Source organism: Salvia splendens, chromosome 9 (assembly GCF_004379255.2).
Source record: "Salvia splendens isolate huo1 chromosome 9, SspV2, whole genome shotgun sequence".
NCBI classification, from domain to species: domain Eukaryota; kingdom Viridiplantae; phylum Streptophyta; class Magnoliopsida; order Lamiales; family Lamiaceae; genus Salvia; species Salvia splendens.
The window spans coordinates 9,457,112-9,478,563 of record NC_056040.1 but is presented as its reverse complement, the minus strand read 5'-3'; the positions used below and the strand labels follow the sequence as shown (position 1 = coordinate 9,478,563).

The 21,452-nt window shown below is 36.9% G+C and overlaps 3 protein-coding genes across 7 annotated transcripts; 1 reads left to right on the top strand and 2 right to left on the bottom strand.

The window, feature by feature from the left end:
* Positions 1–149: 149 nt before the first annotated feature.
* Positions 150–13,773, bottom strand: LOC121748938 (transportin MOS14-like). Of its 3 annotated transcripts, none has more exons than XM_042143524.1 (27): positions 13,483–13,773; positions 10,796–10,873; positions 10,613–10,675; positions 10,312–10,359; positions 10,095–10,241; positions 9,068–9,199; positions 8,738–8,778; positions 7,961–8,052; positions 7,033–7,160; positions 6,752–6,827; positions 6,269–6,389; positions 6,093–6,195; positions 5,320–5,401; positions 4,784–4,866; positions 4,231–4,350; positions 3,862–3,913; positions 3,566–3,721; positions 3,027–3,150; positions 2,864–2,945; positions 2,701–2,789; positions 2,549–2,623; positions 2,399–2,453; positions 1,579–1,698; positions 1,398–1,490; positions 1,171–1,316; positions 842–1,019; positions 150–755 (listed from the first exon to the last, which is right to left on the bottom strand). In XM_042143524.1, exons 1-27 carry the CDS (start codon positions 13,603–13,605, stop codon positions 477–479), a joined length of 2,886 nt encoding a protein of 961 aa, XP_041999458.1. In that variant the 5' UTR covers positions 13,606–13,773; the 3' UTR covers positions 150–476. The 3 variants fall into 3 exon arrangements, with proteins under 3 accessions (XP_041999458.1, XP_041999459.1, XP_041999460.1); XM_042143525.1 differs by having other exon boundaries at positions 6,093–6,192; positions 13,483–13,771; XM_042143526.1 differs by lacking the exons at positions 9,068–9,199; positions 10,095–10,241; positions 10,312–10,359; positions 10,613–10,675; positions 10,796–10,873 and having other exon boundaries at positions 13,483–13,770.
* Positions 13,774–14,092: 319 nt separating this feature from the next.
* On the top strand, positions 14,093–17,601 carry LOC121747807 (polynucleotide 5'-hydroxyl-kinase NOL9-like). The gene is made up of 9 exons (XM_042141930.1): positions 14,093–14,490; positions 14,848–14,945; positions 15,058–15,091; positions 15,557–15,702; positions 15,838–16,027; positions 16,238–16,418; positions 16,614–16,710; positions 16,790–16,917; positions 17,389–17,601. Exons 1-9 carry the CDS (start codon positions 14,309–14,311, stop codon positions 17,440–17,442), a joined length of 1,110 nt encoding a protein of 369 aa, XP_041997864.1. The 5' UTR covers positions 14,093–14,308; the 3' UTR covers positions 17,443–17,601.
* A 40-nt stretch (positions 17,602–17,641) lies between these two features.
* On the bottom strand, positions 17,642–19,964 carry LOC121747806 (probable myosin-binding protein 6). Of its 3 annotated transcripts, none has more exons than XM_042141927.1 (3): positions 18,432–19,964; positions 18,128–18,354; positions 17,642–17,987 (listed from the first exon to the last, which is right to left on the bottom strand). In XM_042141927.1, the coding sequence occupies exon 1, from the start codon at positions 19,834–19,836 to the stop codon at positions 18,625–18,627; it is 1,212 nt and encodes a 403-aa protein (XP_041997861.1). In that variant the 5' UTR covers positions 19,837–19,964; the 3' UTR covers positions 17,642–17,987; positions 18,128–18,354; positions 18,432–18,624. The 3 variants fall into 3 exon arrangements, with proteins under 3 accessions (XP_041997861.1, XP_041997862.1, XP_041997863.1); XM_042141928.1 differs by having other exon boundaries at positions 17,642–17,965; XM_042141929.1 differs by having other exon boundaries at positions 17,976–18,084; positions 18,155–18,354.
* Between the last annotated feature and the right edge of the window lie 1,488 nt (positions 19,965–21,452).

Genomic DNA, 21,452 nt, shown 5'->3' with positions numbered 1-21,452 from the left:
TCTCATGGTGGCCCTTATTTAACTCGTAGGATGAATTAATAAAAATATATTATGCCAAATCATTATTTATTTTTTAATTTTCAACTTAAAATCGAAGAGTTCCACTGAATTTACAACGGTAAATTAGCGAAATAAACTGCAATGCGTAATTTGTTCTTTAAACTGTAAAATAAAGTGAAGAAAGTCAGTCAGGAACCAAATTTATAATATAGTGAATTTTGCCCCCAAAAAATGGCCAAACCAAAGACAATTACAACCCTCCGACAGATTTATGCTGCCCTTCACAAAAAAATACTATGTTTTTATCTTTAAAAATAAAGCACAACAACACAACCTCTCACCCTCCCTCCCTCCTTCAACCTAATAATATGAAATGGCAAATGAACAATATACAAAGATGGAAGTGAAACAGAAAACATGCCTCAACCGAAGAGAAGGCCGGAGAAAAAATAGCCCCCCCTCTCTCTCAGTCACCACTATGATAGAGAAACCATGTTCAATTCAAGAGGCCTCAAAGCTCCTTGAACAATCTCTTGAACAGATCTATTACGTCTACACACCTCAGACAATTCTTCGATCGGAACCATCAGGCTGTTTATAGCTGCACCAGATGTCGCATCTAACAAAGCTTGCAAAAATCTTGACCTTTCTACTTCTGTCACTGCATTTGGTGGAATTAAGGAAAGGGTCTCCTTTGCCCACTCTACTGTCCTTAAATCGTAGGCTCGTGTAATAGCTAGAAGTGTATAAATTACCTATAGGAAATGAAAACTGGTGTTTATCATAACATATAGAAGCCTCTATAATGGTAACATTTATCTGTCGAGGGGTCAGAGATAACCGTTTCTAGTCGCGAACTTGGGAGTGCTCCTGTTAGAGCAGCTACAAGAATTCTGGTGATGACAGCTCCTCTTGGAATAATCACATTGTCTCGAATGGATACATAAGGCTTCCCGTGAGTAGAGTTTGCAAGATCGAAAACATCAGATAGGAAATTTAGTATGGAATTGGAGGCCTCCCTGCGTGAAATGGTGACAGTTTCAATCCCTTATTGTAGTTCATCAAAAGCATGCTCTTTGTACAAAGGAGCGTAAGGAAATCAATAAGAAATATGTTCCCAATAGTGAAATAATAAACACTAAATATTTTTTTGAGGGAGAGAGAGAGAACCTATGCTGCACGGTGATGCCAATCATAGAACAATCCACCAAACAGGGGAATAAGGGAGATGGGAAGAATAATTGCGGACAATAACGGATACATCTTGATGCTAACAAAAAACAATCATCTACCAGGTCAGGCCGGGAAGAGAAATCCTGCCAGGGGGAAACAGAATCAGGAAAACATTTTCACAATCTCAACAAATAAAGCTGACATTTAGTAATTGAAGACATTACCTGAATTTTCGTAAGCAAAAATGTCGTATGGTTGAAAAGGGATTCAATCAAGATTTTCAAATAGTTTGTACAAGATGGATCTGAGCCAAATATCTACAAAATAGGGTTCGAATATAAGTTAATCAGTTAAGGGAAACTAATAGAGATAAATATTGACCCAGAAAGCATCAGGAATAATAACCTTAATAACTTCACTAGAGAGATAGAGGAAACAAGGTTGTTGATGTTGTTTGTATAATGCTTGTATCTCCTCAAGCATTACACCAACTGTAACTCCCATAAGCGTTTTAGAGGTCCTCACCTAGAAGAGCAAAATTTGTTATCAGAATATTCCCATACAAGCAGATATTAACCGGAAACTAAAAATGATTCCTTTCAGATACTATTTTTTAATGCTTTCTGTCATGGACACGGTCCAGTGTAAGTACAAGCTAATAAGAGAGCATAAAACAAACTGTAATCTGTTATGAAACACTAAGAATTTCTTGACAAGTATGTCAATTATTATGAAGGAAAAATTACAATTATGGTGAGAAGGCCATAAGTGTTCAAGGTTCAACCATGATTTAAAAAAAACAATAATTTGAGGTCTAAGAAGTTAGAACTACAAGAAAAGTACTGCCAGCAGAGAGAGAAGATAATGATCGGCATGCATAACCATATCGGGCTAAGTCGTTTCAAGCAAAATACTCTAAAAGTGTGTTTCAATAGGAACAACCATGGGTAGCAATGGAAATCAAATCGATGAATTGAGAGGGAAATTAGTCAAAAGGGTAATCATCGACTCATTTGACTCCAGAACAAGACATACTAAGCACTGAGAATAAAATTTATTCCCCTTGGTCCGTGTTTATAAATTCAATCCTTCCCATTCCCATAATTAATAGTGAGAGTGAAAATACTCAAAAAGCAAGTGGTGTCTGACATCACATATAATGTTAGCCAACACAACAACCTTTGCAATAACCCCTCATCAAAATGCCATAGTTCAGAAATCTTACCGCATTTTTGCACGCTCGACAAAGAGATTCCATAGTCCGCATGTCCCAAGAACGTCTGCAGCACAAATTTTGAACTCAAACTTATCTCGAATCAAGTACCCAAGGCAAGACAAATAAAGTATTTATCAAATCAACAGATCTAGCACTGACATATCAAAGATTGATTTGAAGATTGGCCAGAGTCTTTGGACAGCATCAGCAACAGCCTCCGGATGATTCGCATGTCTGAATTCACATAATTAGTAATTGAGCTTTGTACAAAGGTATGGCTAACATAACTGAAACAGATATATGTTGTTTACCTAAATATATTTGCTAATCGGTTTATATGAACAGTTAAATCTCGAGCAGGCTTCTGTCCCAGCACTAAAGGGCCTTGATTGATGATGTCCTGCTTATTGGCCATGCAAAGAGCTTACTCAACAACACATCAAAACACGCCTGATTCCTTAAGACAATACTAACCTGTAAAGGAGCAACAGCAGGCAGGCATAGTGCCTCCAAGGCTTTTTTAGCATGTTCTGAAGGAAGTTCTGTGACAACCATACTGTGGATAAAGATTTTTGAAACAGGTTAACACAGCCTAAAATACCAGCCATTATCTACAAGTCATAAGAATCATTAATACCTAAGAGCCTCGACTAGATGCATCGAGTCTTCAGCAGAAACCTTGAAGGGGCATTCTCCAATCATTGCCCCTTGGTATATTTGAAAAAGACCATCCAAGGACCCACACAGTTTTTTCTTGCAGTCTACACATCCAAAAAAATATAGGCAGAGTTAAAGTAAAAAAAAGCTACCCAAAACCCAGTAACAGAAGAATAAAGTTCTGTGGTAAGAAAGCAATAAGGTGAAATATGGACAGAATAGAATATAAAAGAAGCCCCTGTTCAAGAAAAAAAAAAGTACAACATTTTTCTCCAAGAACAACAAATTCCTTGCTACAAACTCTTACAGATATGGCCATCACTCAGAGCTACCCTATTAGAGATGACGCAGGTCACAATTCGGTGAATAAAGCAATAATGACATCTGAGAAACTACAAGAATAAAAACCATAAATCATGAAATAAGAAGCTTAAAAATCATTGAAAGTTGGGTTTTAGCTGTAAACTATTACTAGTCAGGAAAACAAACATAAAAAGCCAAGCAAATAAGACTATCTACCATCACATATATGACGAAAAGCCAGAGCAGCAGCAGCAGCAGTATCCTCTGATACACTCATGCCGCTGACAAGAATATTTATAACAGGCGACAAGAATGAAGACCCGCTTGGTGCAGCGTCAAGCCATTTTGAGTAAGCCCCAATTACTAAGCACACTGAACAAAGAAATAAAAGAAATTAATAAGTAACTTAATAACACCAACTCAAAACTACTCCCTGATGAGGAAGTAATACAAAAATCTTGAGAAAGACAAAAGGATGGCCATGTGGATTTTAGAACATAAAAGACCATTACCTGACTGCAGCAGCTGCGGTTGATGAGGAAGTTGTGGAAGTAAATTCATGATCTGGCAAAAAAATGTGTTTGATGTGTGACATGTTTAAATTGGTGAAGTGTTGAACAATAAACGTAATTGAACATCAAAACCAAATTTTGTTTTCACGCACGTTGGCCTAGTGGTAGTGTGGTTAATGTCTAAGGACAAAAGTTTAAGGTTCAAGTCCTCCGTCACACGGATCATTAAAATTATTTGTTCATTCAACCAAAAAACAAGTTTTGTTCAAGCAATAACAGGAAAAACATTGTCAATTGGAAACACCACGAAGAATGTGAAGCAGAGGTAGAATTACACATTGACAGCCTAATATTGGAGAATGTTCAAACCTGAGGCATCACATCTCCTTCAGTATTAGATACATAATCGGATATTGCCCGTATGCTATATAAAGCAGCTTCTGCTGGGCGCCAATCAGTTTGCTGTCCTTGCCCACAATTTCTAACAGCCTATATACATTATGTAAAAGGGGAATGAGACGTGATTGATAAATTCATGTATTAACAAGGTTTTGAATTCAAAGAATTCACGATAAGTAATATGGTAATTATGTAGGATGAAGATCTTTGTTGTTATGCGGTCACTAGCTTGCAGTCTTCATAGTGTGGCCTAACCTCCCAAGTGAGCATGGGGTCTGACCTTTTTCTAATTTAGGGCGAATATAAAATATAGATTCCCTGAAGGGGTACATTTTTTTGAACTTATAAATAAGAGAAATACGCATCATCTAAATGTGTGTTTAATTTTGGTAAGACGCAGTCATGAATTTATACTGTGGCTGTGAATGTTGCCTCCTAAAGTAATTTGTTACGGGACTTCTCAATTTTAAGAATTGACAAATGGGATCTCTCATCTCTACAGCATTAATGAGATTACATGTACCTCAATGAGCTTCATGTAAAGAATCTTCAATGTAGCATCGCCGTCTAAGACTAGAGCGGCGTCAATGAGCACATCTGCAATAGCTGCGAACAAGATAGTTTGTGAAAAACACAAAAAAAATGTCAGATCATAGGCATGTCACCTCAGAAGGTCTAGTGGAGGGGGAAGACCTATAAAGTTGACATGCAAGACAAAAACAAGGCTACGAATCTAAAACACACAAGTCATGACTCATGTGTACATTAATAAAAAAAGGTTCCCAATGCAGAATGTGTGTTTGAGCATATAGTAAGTTTATGGTAATAATTAAGAAATTACACATGAAGCTTCTATTGGAGGAACAGTTTTGGCTTGACTAATTCCAGGGCAACAAATAAAATGTTTTTTTCTAAGTACATCATATTTAACAGTTTGTTGCATATCTAATCGTTCATCATTATTGGTTTAACTTGTCTTAAAATATATACAAATGACACCAGTTAAGATAATGTAGAAACATGCAGCCAACCAATTATCAGATCAAACAGAAAATGTACCATATCTGGTTTGCTTAAAATCTTTCTGGTCCTCTCTTGAAAGATCTGCATAATCCTGGGGATATTCAACTTTGACACTAACCTGAGAGAAAATTAGATGACAGCTCAATCATATAAGCAATTATCATGAACAAAAGAGTGTAGCTAGCCTTAAAAACTAGTAATCACCTTTGGAACCACTCAGGAAACTGTAAATAAGGAGCAGTCCAAAGTCATATCCTTAAGATATTACTACGATGATCACACAATTACAGTAAAAAAACACTGCAGCCTCAATATCAATCCATTCTCACATAAACTAACGATCAAAGATAGCCAGGATACTTAAGTAGCTGTTCAGTGTCATGTAAATGCTAAGAGAAATTGTGATTTAAGGTCTAAGAGCACCAAAACAATCAAGTCACTTCTCTATTTGTAATTTCATAAAACATGACCAACCTCTACCGCACTTAATCTTCAAGACCTGTAATTTAAGTCATTTAACTACATCTAATACATAACCTACATGGAAAAAAAGAAGTAACTTCCTCTGCCTCACCATTGTCATGAATCTTTGGCATGTATTTATTTCATCTAAACGCAAATCGAAAAAAACACCAAAGACATTGGAAAACCATGCAATGATGTAATGCTCTTATTTTATTTTAGAAAGATAATATCACCAGTCTTTGGCATTCTTAAGGAACTACGCAAACATTTTGTATTAGAAGAAACTTAATCTCGAATCCAATCCAAAACCTAAAATTATGTGAAGAACATATGAAAAGCCTCACCAAGGAAACAAGTGCTTCATATGATGACTGGAATGCCAGCAGCTGAGGGGACTTCTCAGCATCAACAGATGGTTTGTCACCATTTGGATGATGATTAGTCCTACTTGATTAGAAATTACACAGTCAAATAATGATCTAGCACACATACATAGCCTTAGAATAGAAAATGTCAATACCTCTCAGTTAATATCATTTGAAGACTATGCCAAAAGTTAAAAGTCATTGAAGCAATATCAAATTCTGGATGTGAAGTAACTTCAAGTAGTGCTTGCACGATCACCATTGATTCATCAGAACCTGAAGAGAAAATTTTATTTTAATTATAAGATTACCCTGTTACAATACAAGAAGCAATTCCTCATGTGTGTGTGAGTTGGCCAAGCAGTAGAAGAGTGGTGCCTGAGGCCAAAGGTCTCGGGTTCGAATCCACCGTGGCATGGCCTTTAAATATATATTCATTACCCATAAAAAAGAAGCAATTCCTCATGTCATGTTTCTGCCTATGTTCATACACATGAATACATGTATCCAGATAGGTCCATATATATCATCATTAAAACACAAATTAATGAAGCATATGTAACACCCTCCACAAATTATACTACTATATGTAAAGAACCAAGTGTTAGAAAGGTTGCAAAGCATTGCAGGCTATATACCAGTAGCAATAAGTTCAACATATGCATCCCCTATGTCAGCAAATAAGCGAGCAACAGCCTTCACATCCTCCTCATCCTGAGATCAGTGGTGAATAGTTGTCATACAGAAATATCATATACAACTGCAAAGAAAAAGTAAAACTTTCAACCATCTGAATGGCTTACAAAGTGGTAAAATATTTTTCATGAATATAGGCATCATCTTTAACAAATACAATTACAGATCTGAACAGAACACACAAATTAAATTGGAAAAAACTCAGACTCTATATATGTAATACCTTTGATGGATCTCTAAGTTGAGGCTTCAGATTCATAATAATAGGCACAAGTACTTGAATTAAGGGCATCTGAGCAGCAACTCCATCAAGGTTTCTCACTGCTGTATAGTGAATCAATTCAGAAATAACTGCAGGTAGATAATGGATAAAGATAAGCATCCTGAATATAGTACCATTCATGACCATCCTAAAGCACCTAATAGGATCAGCTGGAAAAACATAATGCGAGTAGAGAGAGAGAGACAGAGCATAATCGGGAAGAAGTGTGTTGCATTGCCTATGCATTTCTAAACTATATGTATATATGTTAAGTTCATTTCTAAAGCCAAATCCAAATCTTTGAATCCTACCACCAGATTTACTTCACCTATGTTCTGAATTAAACAACCACAAAACCTAACTAGGTCACACGTAAGTGTTGAGGCCATTCAAGACCTTAATGAATCAACTTCCCCACTGAATATGGCAGCTCTCTTTAGTTTTGTTGAGTTTGAATCATACTACTGCCCACATTGATCCAAAACCCCATGCTTATATAGAATCTAGGATAATATGGCCTATATTTTATCAATCCAATAAGAATTTAAGAGTTTTTCATACCAAGAATTTCTCATTCTGGCAAACCATCACTTTGATTTTAAGTTTTAATTGTTGCAACTGTTGGCCACTTGTTCTTACATTTATAATAGAAGTTCATCTCCATTCAGATAATGATTTCCCTGTGACTTAGCACTAGATAAACCAGTTGAAATATATTGCAAAAAGAAAATCAAGTCAACAGTCCTGGGGAACAAAGACAGTATGTTATGTCTAACTACTTAACCAAATTCCATCAAAACGAACATGAGAAGTCTATAACAATGCCAAGGAGATTGAAGGGTAATATAATACAGAATGTTGAAAGAATTAGCATGTGTCTTCCACAAACCATTCACTGATGCTTCAAACAGCATATCACTGTTCAAGCCTGAGAGAGCTGTAAGCACCAATGGATGTGTAGCCAGAGCTGAAGCTGGAATCCTGGAACCAATGTTATAGTAAGTTCACATGTCATTATGGAAACAGTGAATATATAACTAAAGTAGTGGTGGAACCAGGGGAGTGGAGGGAGCTTCAGCCCTTCCTAATCAGAAAATACCCCTGAGTAGGTTGGGTTGGCAGTTCCCGCCGGCCACAGCCCCGTAGAGGCTGCAGCACGTAACCCTCTTCCATAATCCATACATATATTTAAATAACAGCTTCCAGCACTTCCTTACACAAGAAAAAATATAACCTCACCCATGTCAACCGATACTGAAGTTTTAATGTATTAAACATTCATACTTTTTCAACACTTCCATAATTATGATTTTTAATTTCATAGCATGTTATTGTTAAATTTCTTAGATTGCATGAATAAAATACACTAGATGCAGGGCTTCCACCACTGAACTAAAGGTGTATGTAGACTAGTTGTTCAAGGATCCATTGGAAAGACAAAATTCCCTAAAAGCCATCCCTCTGATATCCAGGACGCTGAGAGTTATTTTAAATAAACATGCCATTTCTTCACTTAACTCTCTGTTGTAAAGTGAGATATACTAAGACCTAGATGATAAAGCATACTATTCTCTATCCGATAATAACAGAAAATGTGAACAACAAGCATACATGCATGAATTAAGTTCCAGTTTAGATTCCGTTTCATGTAGAAAGAAGTGAATACCTGTGCCTTAGACGTAGCCATGAAGCAAAAGCCTCAAGCACCTGCCATGTTTTAGGAGTTTAGAAAGGATAACTACAATTCAATTCCAAAGACATGAATGTATGAAATGACTTTCAAAAAAGCAATATACAAAGAGTCACAAAGATTAGACCAATGAAATCCAAATAGATATGAACTTCCACTAGTTGATGTTCTTGTAGCCATTGGCTTATAGGATATTCCTTACTCATTATTAACAAACTACACATCCAAATAGTTCAATAATTTAGGGATTTATAACAAATCCACAAGTATGAACTTCACGACAGAACATCAAAAAATAAAGCATACCTGTTCCGACAGTCCATTTATATTCAAGCAAGCAATTAAGATATTAAGAGCAATCTCCATCCCGGCAGCAAGTTCATTTTCAAAACTCCGCCGTCTATCAGGACGAACAGCTATTTTGTAGTTGAAAACTTCCTGGATTTAAGGAATATTTATGAAACCAATAAAAGATGAGGACTTCACACATTTCGTCATAGCTTGCTCTTTGGCTGGATACAGATTAGATAAACAGTCATTCCTGTTCAAACACGCACCCTTCCCAAGAGAAATACAAATTAAACATTGGCAAACAAGCCCAAATTTGAATTAGTCATTTTTAACCAATACGCGCCATGGGGCAGTCATAACACCATTGAGCTGAAGGGATTGACTCAGGGTTCTTTGGTGTACACCAAAGATTACACATTAAATTACAACCATGAATCAAAACAAAACTGAAGAGTGTAACCATTTTTGCAGAACTGGGCACTGATTTATACTCCCTCCGTCCCAATAAATATGAAACATTTGGTTTCTGGCACGGGATTTTATGCAGTGTTGTTTTGTGAGTTAATGATGAGAGAGTAAAGTAAGAGAGAAGAAAAGGTAGAGATAGTGTTGTTTCCCTTTTAGGAAAAGTTTCATTTTTAATGGGACAACCCAAAAAGGAAAATGTTTCATTTCTAATGGGACAGAGGGAGTACAAGAATATCTATAAACGGGCCTGACTTTGTCCAATCTACACATTCACTTTTAAACTAGTGCCATTAATTCAAGTCAAGCTTGACCGTAACTGCTGAATCCAGGCACATATAACGGACATTGTGACATGAAACCGAATGTCATAAATGGTTTTACTTTTTTCAAATTAACATGCTAAAGCAGAAGGGTTTCTCAACAAGAAAATGTCAGGGACAAAGTTGTATATTTAGTACATGATTATGATTGTTACAGTTATCTGCCAATCAAGAAACCTTGCATAAAGCATCAATTGTGTGTATGAATATGCGTGTGTGTGTGTGTGTGTGTGTCTGTCTGTATTTTGATGTACCTCAGGTAATACTCTCAGAAGTTCCAGAAAACTTGGTATGCATTCAGGGTCCGAATTCATCTCATCTCTTATCCAGTTTAAAATACCACCATCTCCCCAGTCTTCTGCTGGTACATGAACAGCCAATGCAGCCACAGCAAGGCTAATCTATATCTCTCAACATTTAGCCTTCTCTGAAGTAAGAGATGATTAACAATTTGAAGTAATGAAGAATTACCTGAGTCCTAACTTTAGGAGGTCCCTTGTGAAAAGATTTCAGTAAAGTCTGCATAAAATAAATACAAAATTTAAACACTGCAAACTATCATGGTTTTCATAAAGATTGTTCTGAAAATAGATGTAGCATCTCAGACATAATAGAACAAAATAAATGACAAAAGACTAACAAAGAATTGAATGATACCCACTTAAGCTCTTAGCTGCAACACATTTTCAGGGAAAAGAGAAAAGTTAACACAGAATACTTTGTGAAAGAATGTTATGGACCAGAAATCCACAAGCTAAAAGTACATCCTTACGTTTAGAGAAATCCGTAGAGGGCGGAAAGCTTCAGAAGGTAGTTCTTCAAAATCACGCTGCACCTGCTTCCACAAGAGAACAATTGTAAACTCATCTTGGAACGCCATCATTGGTTTCTTGAAGAAATAATTATCAGGGACTAAATAAAATCTTGATTCAAACCAAAAAATGAACTAAATTACCTTACTTCTCAGAGTTTGAGAGCAGAATATTGAAGTTTCTATATTGCTTGAAGTATCATGAAGCAAATTATCCGCCACCTATTCACATGCGTCATGATCATGAAAATATCAAACAAACTTTATTTTTAAACAGGTCTGATTTTCAGTAACAATGACCAGGAAGTGGATGAGTGGGCAAACATCACCGTTAATATTTTATAGGAAAATGCTAGAATGAGGAGAGGTTGGAAAGAAAGAAGTAGCGGATCATATTAATTTCACTTTTTTCTGGAGATTCCTCAAGTATCTTGCACCCACAAACGATGATAGTCTGTATATCTATATAGTACACACCTAAAGTAACAACGACATAAGAGTATCCACCCACTGAACATCCAGGATAAATTGTTCCATACAACTTCAGAACACTGAAGCAACTATTTTGAAAATAACTAAAAATGGCAAGAAACAGCACTGGGATGATGATTTCAATTGCTTAGTAATAAGAAGTTTTTATAGAAATTTCAAAACAAGTAGACATAGCAGTATTGCTCAACTCCAATGTATTATAATGATTCTCTCTCCCGGAGTCCCAGATTGTAATAAATGGAGACTCGAAGTTAAAGGGGACTCTCTCAAGATGATAAGAATATAAGATATTAAGTACAACTGTACTACCCCAACCTTTATTTCCTTGTGTTGGGAATTTTTCAGAAGCTTTGAGAATATGACCAATTAATCAGTAAGATAAGATGTCGTAATTATGGGATCAGTATGCTACTAAAGATTAGCTGAATAACTTCATCAGCTTTTAATTACGCTAATTGGGTGCCAACTGAATTGTGAACAATAACCACAAAACTCAAATAACCACCTGATCATTGTGAGGTTCATTCCATAAGTTTTCTTGTAAAAGAGGCATCAATTTCTCTGTTTAGATCATTGTAAATTATCAACAGCTCATGTTGCATAGAATTATTATCTGGCATGAGCTACTATCACTTGGTACCCCATATTTGTAGGATCACTTCATCACTTAAAAGGGTCAAACGTGAATGTAAACTTCTCAATAAACATAGAATATATGTCCAACAACTTTCTCCAAAGGAAGAGGACGCTGAATGCATATCTCCATTAGTTCATCAGTGCTTCTTTGACATTCAATTTCTCACCTTTCTGCTCTAATGCAAGAGATCTATGTCAGGATTCTATATTTGTCAGAAGCATTTCAGCCCTTGAAATCCACTTCTAAGGTATAATATACATTACTTGAAACTTGCGAGATGCGGAACAGTCGAAGTTTTAATTATCAAGCAAGTAATGATTGACCACATAGCCTTGCCAGGTAAATCAGGCAGACAGGCACCAAATAACACCAAAAAAAATAAGTACTCGAATAATTTGGGAAAAAGATCACTAAAAATCAGAGAATTTGGAAAATAAACGAGATATGCATTTGCTGCCACATTATGCTAACCACGTGGTTAAACAATAAACAGAACTATCAATTTTCTGATGATATTGTGAGTATGCACAGATATCTATTAGTAAAAAAACTAATGAGAAGCCAACAGCTCGTAGCAGATAGCCAATTAGCCATACATTTAAAGATATATTAAGAATACGACTTGGTCGATGAAATCTGTTTTTGTTGAAGGAATCCTTAAAGAAGTCCAAGAAAATTCAAAGTCTGGGACTTTTATCAATGAAGTTCCACTAAGTAATGAGACATTCTAGTTTGGCGACTTAGTGGACTATAGAATACAGTCTGTAACACATCTAGTACCGCTATAAACCTTAAAAAAGAAGTCCATTCTTCCCAACCTTTATTCAAATTCAACAATTTATTTACCACCACTATTTCTAGAATTTTACAACATCACATCTCAGGCAGTGGACTATCACCTAGAACTAATGTGGACAGAACTCTGCAAACAGATTTTCCCAATACCACTGTTAATTTTGTTGTTTTCTCTTTATTTTTTTACAATATTACAAAATTCAAAAAAGAACACGAGAATCTGTTTAAAATGCTGAAATAGGTTTTGGAAGCCACCCAAGCTTCCCGGCACCTAATCTGGCCAGCTAGGTCAAATCATAGTGCCTGGAAGCTGCTTAGATGACATCTTCAAACTCTGTTTTTCGCATCAAGAAGTTATCATGAAATCACAATGCACTTGAAAGTTGCACATTTTCTTTAAAAAAAACTAAATATTCTGCATCCAATGCAATATCTAAAACCATGCCAAAAACCACAGATTAATGGATCAAACCGTACTTCATAAGTATACCATCACACCCAACCATTTACTTGTATGAACAGAGGCCTCAGCAACTTCTGACTATCGAGTGCATATTAGAACGCCATTTGTGCTAAAAAACAAGACTCCACCACCAAACACCAATTACATCTACCAGTCAAAAACCAAACTAATTTCAACTCAAAAACATGACACGCTCCAATAACTCCACACCACCTTCCACTAAAACCCCAAAATATTCAGCTGAATAACGTCAATGCTATTCCACAAGAGATTCAGATAGATAAACCTCTACAGGATCATTCAAATCCGAGGTCAAAAACACTGTTTAATTAATATGAAACGACACTCAAAATCCTCATTACAATCACCAGCCAATAAACCCAACTAAAAATCCGACAATCAGTTGAAACATTAAAAAAAGACAGCAATCTCCGCGATAATCACCTGCCAAGCATCAATCGTTCGCTGAAAATCCTGAAGCCAGCGATCGGCTTGCATCCTAACGGCGTCGTCCGGATGATGGTAGAGCGCGTTTAGGGCTTCCTTCACAGTGTTCTGCAGCTCCATAATTTGTGCTTCTGTAGCAGCGGATTGATTGGTGGGTGGAAACAGAGACAAGACAGATGAATTGATGATGAATTGTGACCGAGATTGCTCTGTGGTCAACCTCCTGTTTTAAATTGTTGTGCTGTTTCTGCCCAGAGAAAGTGTGTGTTTCAAAAAAAAATTTCCATTCTCCTCTCATAATATACTCCACTACTAAGTCTTTTTGATTGGTACTTTCAAAAAAATAGTCATAAATAAACATTTTGTTCAAAATTTAAGATTTAAGATTTAGAATTTTTTAAATTGTAGCATAGTCTATTACATCCGATTGTCTTAATAATAATGTTAGAGATGCAATATTTTTCATCTATACAAAATCAGTAAATATCTTTATAATTTACTACTACTAGTACTACCTAAACTTTTGTCATTTATTCTTTATTATATTTACAAGCTAAAATTCTCTATATTCTATTTTGGTTTTCACAATCTATGGGTACTCACACTGTCACACATATAGTGAAATGTATTTTTCTTCTCATAAAAATATTGAAAATTAATATTTCTGCTATTAATATAAGGTTGGATTAAAGAATAAATATGACTTCTTAAAACCCCTCTTTAAACCCCCGGTGGCCGCATAATTCCGGCGAAAGAGCTTAACGGAAGAGAAGAGAGAGAGAGAAGAAAGGGGGGAGAGCGAAATCATCATCACTTTTCAAGTATGGCGGCAGATTCAGAAACCGAGAGCCCTTCGCCACAAATTTTTATTCCTAATGAATGGTCGACCGCAGCCGACTTGATAGCCTGTGGTGCTGTTTCTTTTCCGATTGCTTTTGTATGCGGCCCCAAAAAAAGTGGGAAAACAACTTTTGCACGCCACCTCGTTAATGTCCTTCTTCAGAGGTACTCTTTTGCGGACCTTAATCCAGTTGGGGATTGGAAAGTTATCGTCTTTTGTCATTTTTTGGATGTTGGCTGTGAGGAAATGATCTAGGATTTGTGTGATTTGATGTTATATGATGGGAATGTTAGCTTTCTGTAATGCTTAGGTGAGTATAAGAGGTTCCAGTTTGTTTGAAATTGGAAATTATTCTTGTTTGTGTAATCTGGAATATTGGAGATTATGCTCATTTTAGTATTATTGTTAGAAAATTATGTATACATAATGACGTTGTGAGGGGGTATGTTTAAATATGTGGAACTGATTGATTCATACATCTGTAATGGAATTGAAACTTACACTGTTTTGAACTACTTCAGGCACAAAAGAGTTGCTTTTCTTGATACTGATGTTGGGCAGACGGAGTTTACTCCGCCTGGTCTCCTAGCACTAACTGTTATTGACAAAATTACCCCAGGTAGCTATGTTTTTCTTTTAACTTTATCTTTCGATTGTTGTTTTATGCTCTTGATTCAAGTGGTTGCTTGGAATGAATTTATTCTCATAACTGTCTATGTGTTTGGTATTAGATTTGACGATTCCATGCGTGAAAACTCCTGCAAGGTATGGTACTTTAGTTTCAGTCTTATTAATTTTGAGTGCAAACTGGCATACTTATATATGGAGGTGCAACGGTGATTAAATGTTGACATGTTGCACATCCAAAAGATTCCAAAACATAGCCCGGTGAAACTGGCATGCGAAATTACATTATTGCCCCGACTGTGGGGAAGAAGTCTTTAAGCTGGCTTCTAGATGGAGTGCTTTTTCTAAGTTGGTTTAATTCAAAAAAGTGCTTCTTTGCCTTTAAGGAAGCAGCATCTTACTATTATGTTTTAATTTATTTTTGAATGGGAATCCGAACCTTTCAGTTTGATCCTTTGGCTGCTTAGACTCACAGATTCTTATCATGCATCTAAATCATGTTCTAAATTGATATTGGTTCATATTTAGCCTTTTGAAGATGATTTTCCTCAGTATATGTGCAACACAACCTTTTAAGCTAATTGCTTTTGAATATCATTTCAGATGCTTTTTCTTTGGTGACATCTCCTCTAAAAGAGACCCAACAACCTATTTGACTTATATAAAGGCCCTTTATGATCACTATATGGAAACAGAAATCCAGGGTGCAGGGCTACCACTTGTCATAAATACCCCAGGCTGGGTAAAAGGTTTGTTATGCCATACTCTGCTGCAATGTAAAAGCTCTGATGCTTTGTTTTAACTGTTGCTGCAATGTAAAAGCTCGGATGCTTTGTTTTAACTGTTTCTTCTAGTACAACTTTATTCTATATTTTCCGTGGCAGGTATTGGATATGAGATACTGGTGGAAATGCTAAGATATATATCTGTCACACATGTGGTTAAGCTTCAAAGATTGGTTCTCGCTAGGAACTTACCAGATGGGGCATTTTGGTTAAACGAGGGGGATGCTGATGCCACCACCACAACTGTTATTGAGATTAATGCTCCTTCTCAGAACCATTTAACTTCAACGTAGGCTTCTTGTCTTCTTTATTTTGATATGAGAGAGTTGGTCATGCATCTGCTAAAACATTTTCCATGGTTTTCAGTTTTCTTCACTGAGAAACAGTTTTCCTTCTTTTCTTTGTTACCCGAACTCAGTCTGTTTAGAAGTTCGAGGAATTGCTCAATCTATTTGAAATGTATGTGTCGGTATGCTTAATCCTAGTATCTAACTTTCAGGGCGCCAATGCGAGAGGATGCACGTCTTCTACGAGATCTGCGACTAATGGCGTACTTTAGGCAATGCTTTCCAAGTGATACAAGTATCTCCACGATTAAGGAACTTTCTCATGCATTGGCCTCTCACCCTCCTTATGAGATTCCCATATCAAGTATAAAAATAAAACACCTCCATTGCCAGGTAGATCCGGCTTGTTAGATCTCAAAAGTTGTTGCAAGGATTATTAGCAAATGAATATATTTTCTAATTTAGGACTAGGAAGGGTAAATTTATACAACTCATTTCTCTCTATGTGAAGATACTCAGGTTATTGTCACTTATGTTCCTTTCAGTTCGTGTTCGTTTTCTAAGTTGAAACTGTTGATTTTATGCCAGGTTGCTACAACTGAGACTTTCTACAGTTTGAATGCAACTATAGTTGGGATGGCAATCAGTTCAGTATCTGAGCAATTGCCTCAATGTGTTGGCTTGGGTTAGTTAACCGAACAGTTTGTTTGGAGCGTTTTTCAAACACTCAAGTTTTCATTCTCGTCTTATCTATTATAAACCAGGAATCGTGAGAGCAGTTGATACCTTCAAAGGAGTGCTCTATGTTATAACCCCTGTTCCACCTCATATTTTGGAAGATGTTGATTTGTTACTTCAAGGATTCATTCAAATTCCTATTTCTTTACTGCAGGTATATATATCTTGGCAAAAAGGCTCTCTTTTGTTAAATCTTGTAGATTTCTTCTCTGCTTCCGCTACTGTTACTGTGTGCCTCTGCTTTCTGCATCTATGCATCATATATATCCATTCATCATCAATATGTAACTTTGAGTGCGATAGTCCTGGTTTGTTTTCCACTTGTTTTTCAAAACAATGTTCAACTCAATTCATTTCGAGACATATGTTATATGTTCACTTTAATCATATGATCGATCCACTAGAAGCTGTAAATATCATCCATTTGAATTTATTAAGCTTGGTAATGCCATTGAACATCTGTTTTTGATAATGTACTTTCTTTATTTGGTCAATGATTTTGAGCAATTTCTTCTGAAATTCACATGAGAAAATGATTGCAGTACCTGCTTATTGAATTCTGTCACTTTTCCATGAGCCATCGCCTAAACTTCAATTTGAACCGCTGCTTTCCTTTTCTTTTCAGGTGCAGGGCTGTATTTCCCCATACTTGTCTACGAACGTACTTTCTACTAATTAGGATATAGTACTATTTGATACTTCTTGTGTACTTATGTCACTGGGAGATCATTTTTGTTGAAGATCTTATATGGTATAACGTGTGTAGAAACGTAGATTATGGATGGAAGAACTGATTTTACCTACAGATTTAATAGGAATTTCACAATTGTTATCATCAGACTATCTGTTTTATTGAATCTTATTGCAGCTTGACAAAAGGTATTGAATCTGAGTTCCATTATTTTGTCTACGAAATGATTCCAGTAAAAATAAGATGGATCCTTGAGTAGTTTACATTGTAACTGTAAGAGCCCTTTTCTGTTCTCTAGCTAAAAAGACAGATAAGTTTTACATGCCCTTCTTTGCTATCTATGTCTTCATTCATAGCTACACACATAGTCAAAAGCATGTAAAACCTTAAACTTTGCATACGTGGTGTGCTCGTCACCATTTTCATTTACTGCATACTGCCTATCATCATAAGAATATATATCTATGTTTTGCATGGTCAGAAGCAAAAGCCGCCTTCTGGCTCGTCCAGCCTGCAAGGAGAGCGCCCGTGACCTGAACACGTCAGTCATTGCATCACCATCAGACAGAGCCCGGAGGCATTGTTGAATCATAACTTCAATCACTCGATACAAAAACCTCGTTTCTTGCCCTGCCAGATTGTTTCAAATTAATTTCTAGACAAAAGAAATTACCTGCATGACTCGAGTTCATGCATCCACCTAGGCCGGGAGAGTATTCGCACGTCGTCTAAGCGCCCGGAGATGCTCAGCTATCTCCATCAAGAGTTTAGCACCTTCATCTCCTATTTGGATAGTCTTAGCTGCATGCTTCAAGAAGCTACTATCTGCTTCAACCACTCTCAACCTCTCCTTGATCATAGACACCTCTGTTTTAAGTATACCTTTGTTTTCACCTCCATCTAGAAACACACCAAGGTTTAAAGCCAATGAAAGTGACACAAACAAAAGGGAAACTAAATCTTGCTTATACACATACCTCTGTCTTGATCATCATTCTTGATTGCCTCCATTGAGAAACTGGACTCTATCTTTATCACCATTCCTCGTCTTCTTCTTGAGATCAGTCAAAAGACCAAGAAGATACCACCTCTCCCCCTCGAAATCGAACGACGACTCTCCCTCCATATGGCACCGAGAAGGATCCTCACACTCTTTCTGATCACCACCATTCAAAAACTATGATAGTCTGACAATTTCTCACTTAAACACGACGACTGAGACTTCATCTCCATGGAATCCTCATCAGCATCAAATTCGCAAATGTCGCTACCATACTTCCCGATAGGCCCGTATTTCACTCTGTAGGCCTCAAGCTCAGACTCGAGCGTTTTGACATCATCTTCCTTGGTGATGAGCATGTCTCTCATGAGGTCCAAGGCCTCCTCGTCGTACTCTGCTTGCTCCTCCATCATCCTCTGGTACTGAAGCGCTTCCATCTGGATAGCGGCCTTCTCCTGCTGGATCCGAGTGATCATAGCCATTGCATTGTTGGCGGCCACAGCAGCAACGCTCCTCTCATTGTCCAGCTCCACGTACAGCGCCATCAGGGAGTCTTGGTCGAGATTGCCTTGCTGCTTGAGACGACTGAGAACGTCGCTGTCCACCTCGTTGAGAGGTTTCATTATGTCCAAGGGCTCAACAGGGGTATCCACTTTGTCAAAATTTAGTTTCTTGCTGCTCCAGCTCATCAGCCATTTAGGAGTTCTGTTAGGATCGTCTTGCAAGAATGGTGTGATTGCATCATTCTGTGGCGCCTCCAGCTCCAGGTACCTCGACCGAGGCGTCTCATCGTTCCTATTGGGCAGCCACGACAGCCTTGGAGACGAAGCCGGGGACTTGGTCGACAAACTCCTCAGAAACTTCTTGGAAGCCCTGAGCTTGAGGGGCTCCCCGCAGCAAGAGCACCACAAATTGGGATCGCCTCCCTTATCGTCGTCATCCTTCTTAAGGCGGCGGAGCAGGGCAGCGCGGCGGTCGTCATCCACAATCCGATCAATGTCCTTGTTCAGAATGGCGGCGACGGCCTTATACTTGTCGCAGTCGGAATCCTTCTCGGTGGCGAAGGAGACGATGCAGACGTGGCACATGGAGCGGATGTCGGAGAGCTTGGAGTGGACGGCGCAGAAGCCGAGGGAGGAGACGTTGCGCTTGTGGGCGTCGCAGATGGATTCGTTGTAGTAGAGGTCAGCAGGGTTGTGGGGGCAGAGGAGGCAGGGCAGGTGGAGGCCGAAGAGGCGGGCGAACTCGGTGGAGACGAAGGAGAGGAGGCGGTCGACGAAGAGGAGGACGATCATGAAGCATTGGACGATGGAGTTGTGGAGGGAATTGGGGAAGGAGGCGAGGGGCTGCTCCCAGAGCCATTTCAGTAGCTCGTTCGGCATGATTTGATTTGAAGGAGGAGTGGGGATTGGATAGGATCACGAGACGTGCTGGCTAGTGATCTCGTGACCTCTCTCTCTCTCTCTCTCCCTCCCTCTTCTGAGATGGGCGTTTTGGTGTTTCTACGTGATGAAGGAATAGTTAATGAGGTTGTGGTGGGTTGTTTCGGTTTGTTTGTGGAAGAAATGTTTGGGAGGAAATAACTGAATTAACGGTCTGCCATGAAAGAGACATTCTATATTTGGAAAGATAGGATTTGATATAGTATAAATATAGATTTCGAATCAATTCACGTTGAACTTGGGCTATTTTTTATACAAATACTAGGTTATTCCCTTTTCGATTATAATTAAGTTGGAATCAATTCTATATCCACGGGATTTAATGAAAACTAATTAGATGTTAAGTTGGAAACTTGGAAATATGTGTGTATGAAACTATAAAAAACGAATGCCTGGTATTTTTAATATAATTAAGAAATTTTATAAATATACCACTACATTTCAAAAGGTATTTCCATTGTTGGTATTTCAATTAAAATTATGAGATACAAATGGAAGCCTATTAGCAAAGCAAGATATCAAGAAACCAAGATAATTTGTCTTCGATTTAGGGACACTTTCTTTCGCGTTCTAAATCGCGGTTGTTTTTCAAAATATTCTTCGCGTTCTAAATTGTGGTTGTTTTTCAAAAATAAATTATATGACAAGTAATTGTGTCTATATTTTTGTGTTTAAAAAAAGTTTTATGTAGTGTGAATTATTTTACCATCAAAGTTGTATTTTTTGTGACAATATTCAAATACTACTATTGAAAGTTGAAAATTAAACGAACTTGAGGAAAAGCTTGATGTCAGAGAATTTAATCTGACGTAGGAAAACGTAGTGGAAAAATCTTCAATTTGTGTTAGAATAAGTAAAGGTCAGTGACTGTCTAGACTTCCCAGTCACAGTGGCGCGGATCCAGAACTTTTAATCTGGGGTACGAATTGTGCAAAAAATAATTACAATATAGTAGGCAAGGAGTATTAAAAATAATATAAAAATAGTAGCATAACAAAACATATAATTTGTATTTGTAAAAAAAACTCAAGACAAAATAAGAAAAATAGCAAACTAGTATTAGTATTTAATTTTGAACTTTAAAATTCGTACCTAAGCATTAAAAATATAACTGAATAAAAAAATATAAATATACCTAATCTTTGAAAGAAACTCATGGTACTTACTATTAAGAATATAATTGAAATAAAAAAATACATGCAACACATACCTAATCTTTGAAATAGAAAATAGACTAACTGAATTTTCAAATTTTATATCATATCACGAATATATTTCAGATTATACTTAGTAAAAATGCAATAAAAAAAATACAGATATAAAAATAAATTGCAAAAGATCATTTATAAATATTCTAGGCTAATTGAATTTTAAATTTTATAACACATTAAAAATATAATTCAAATTAAAGTAAAAAACTATCTAGAGATAGAAGTAAAATCAAATAAGATCATTGAGACAAAACAAAATAATTGAACTTGATATGTCTAATACTAGTAAGAGGAAAAGCAGAGCAATAATTATGAATCAAGGGGATTCGAACCTTGGCCAAAGGG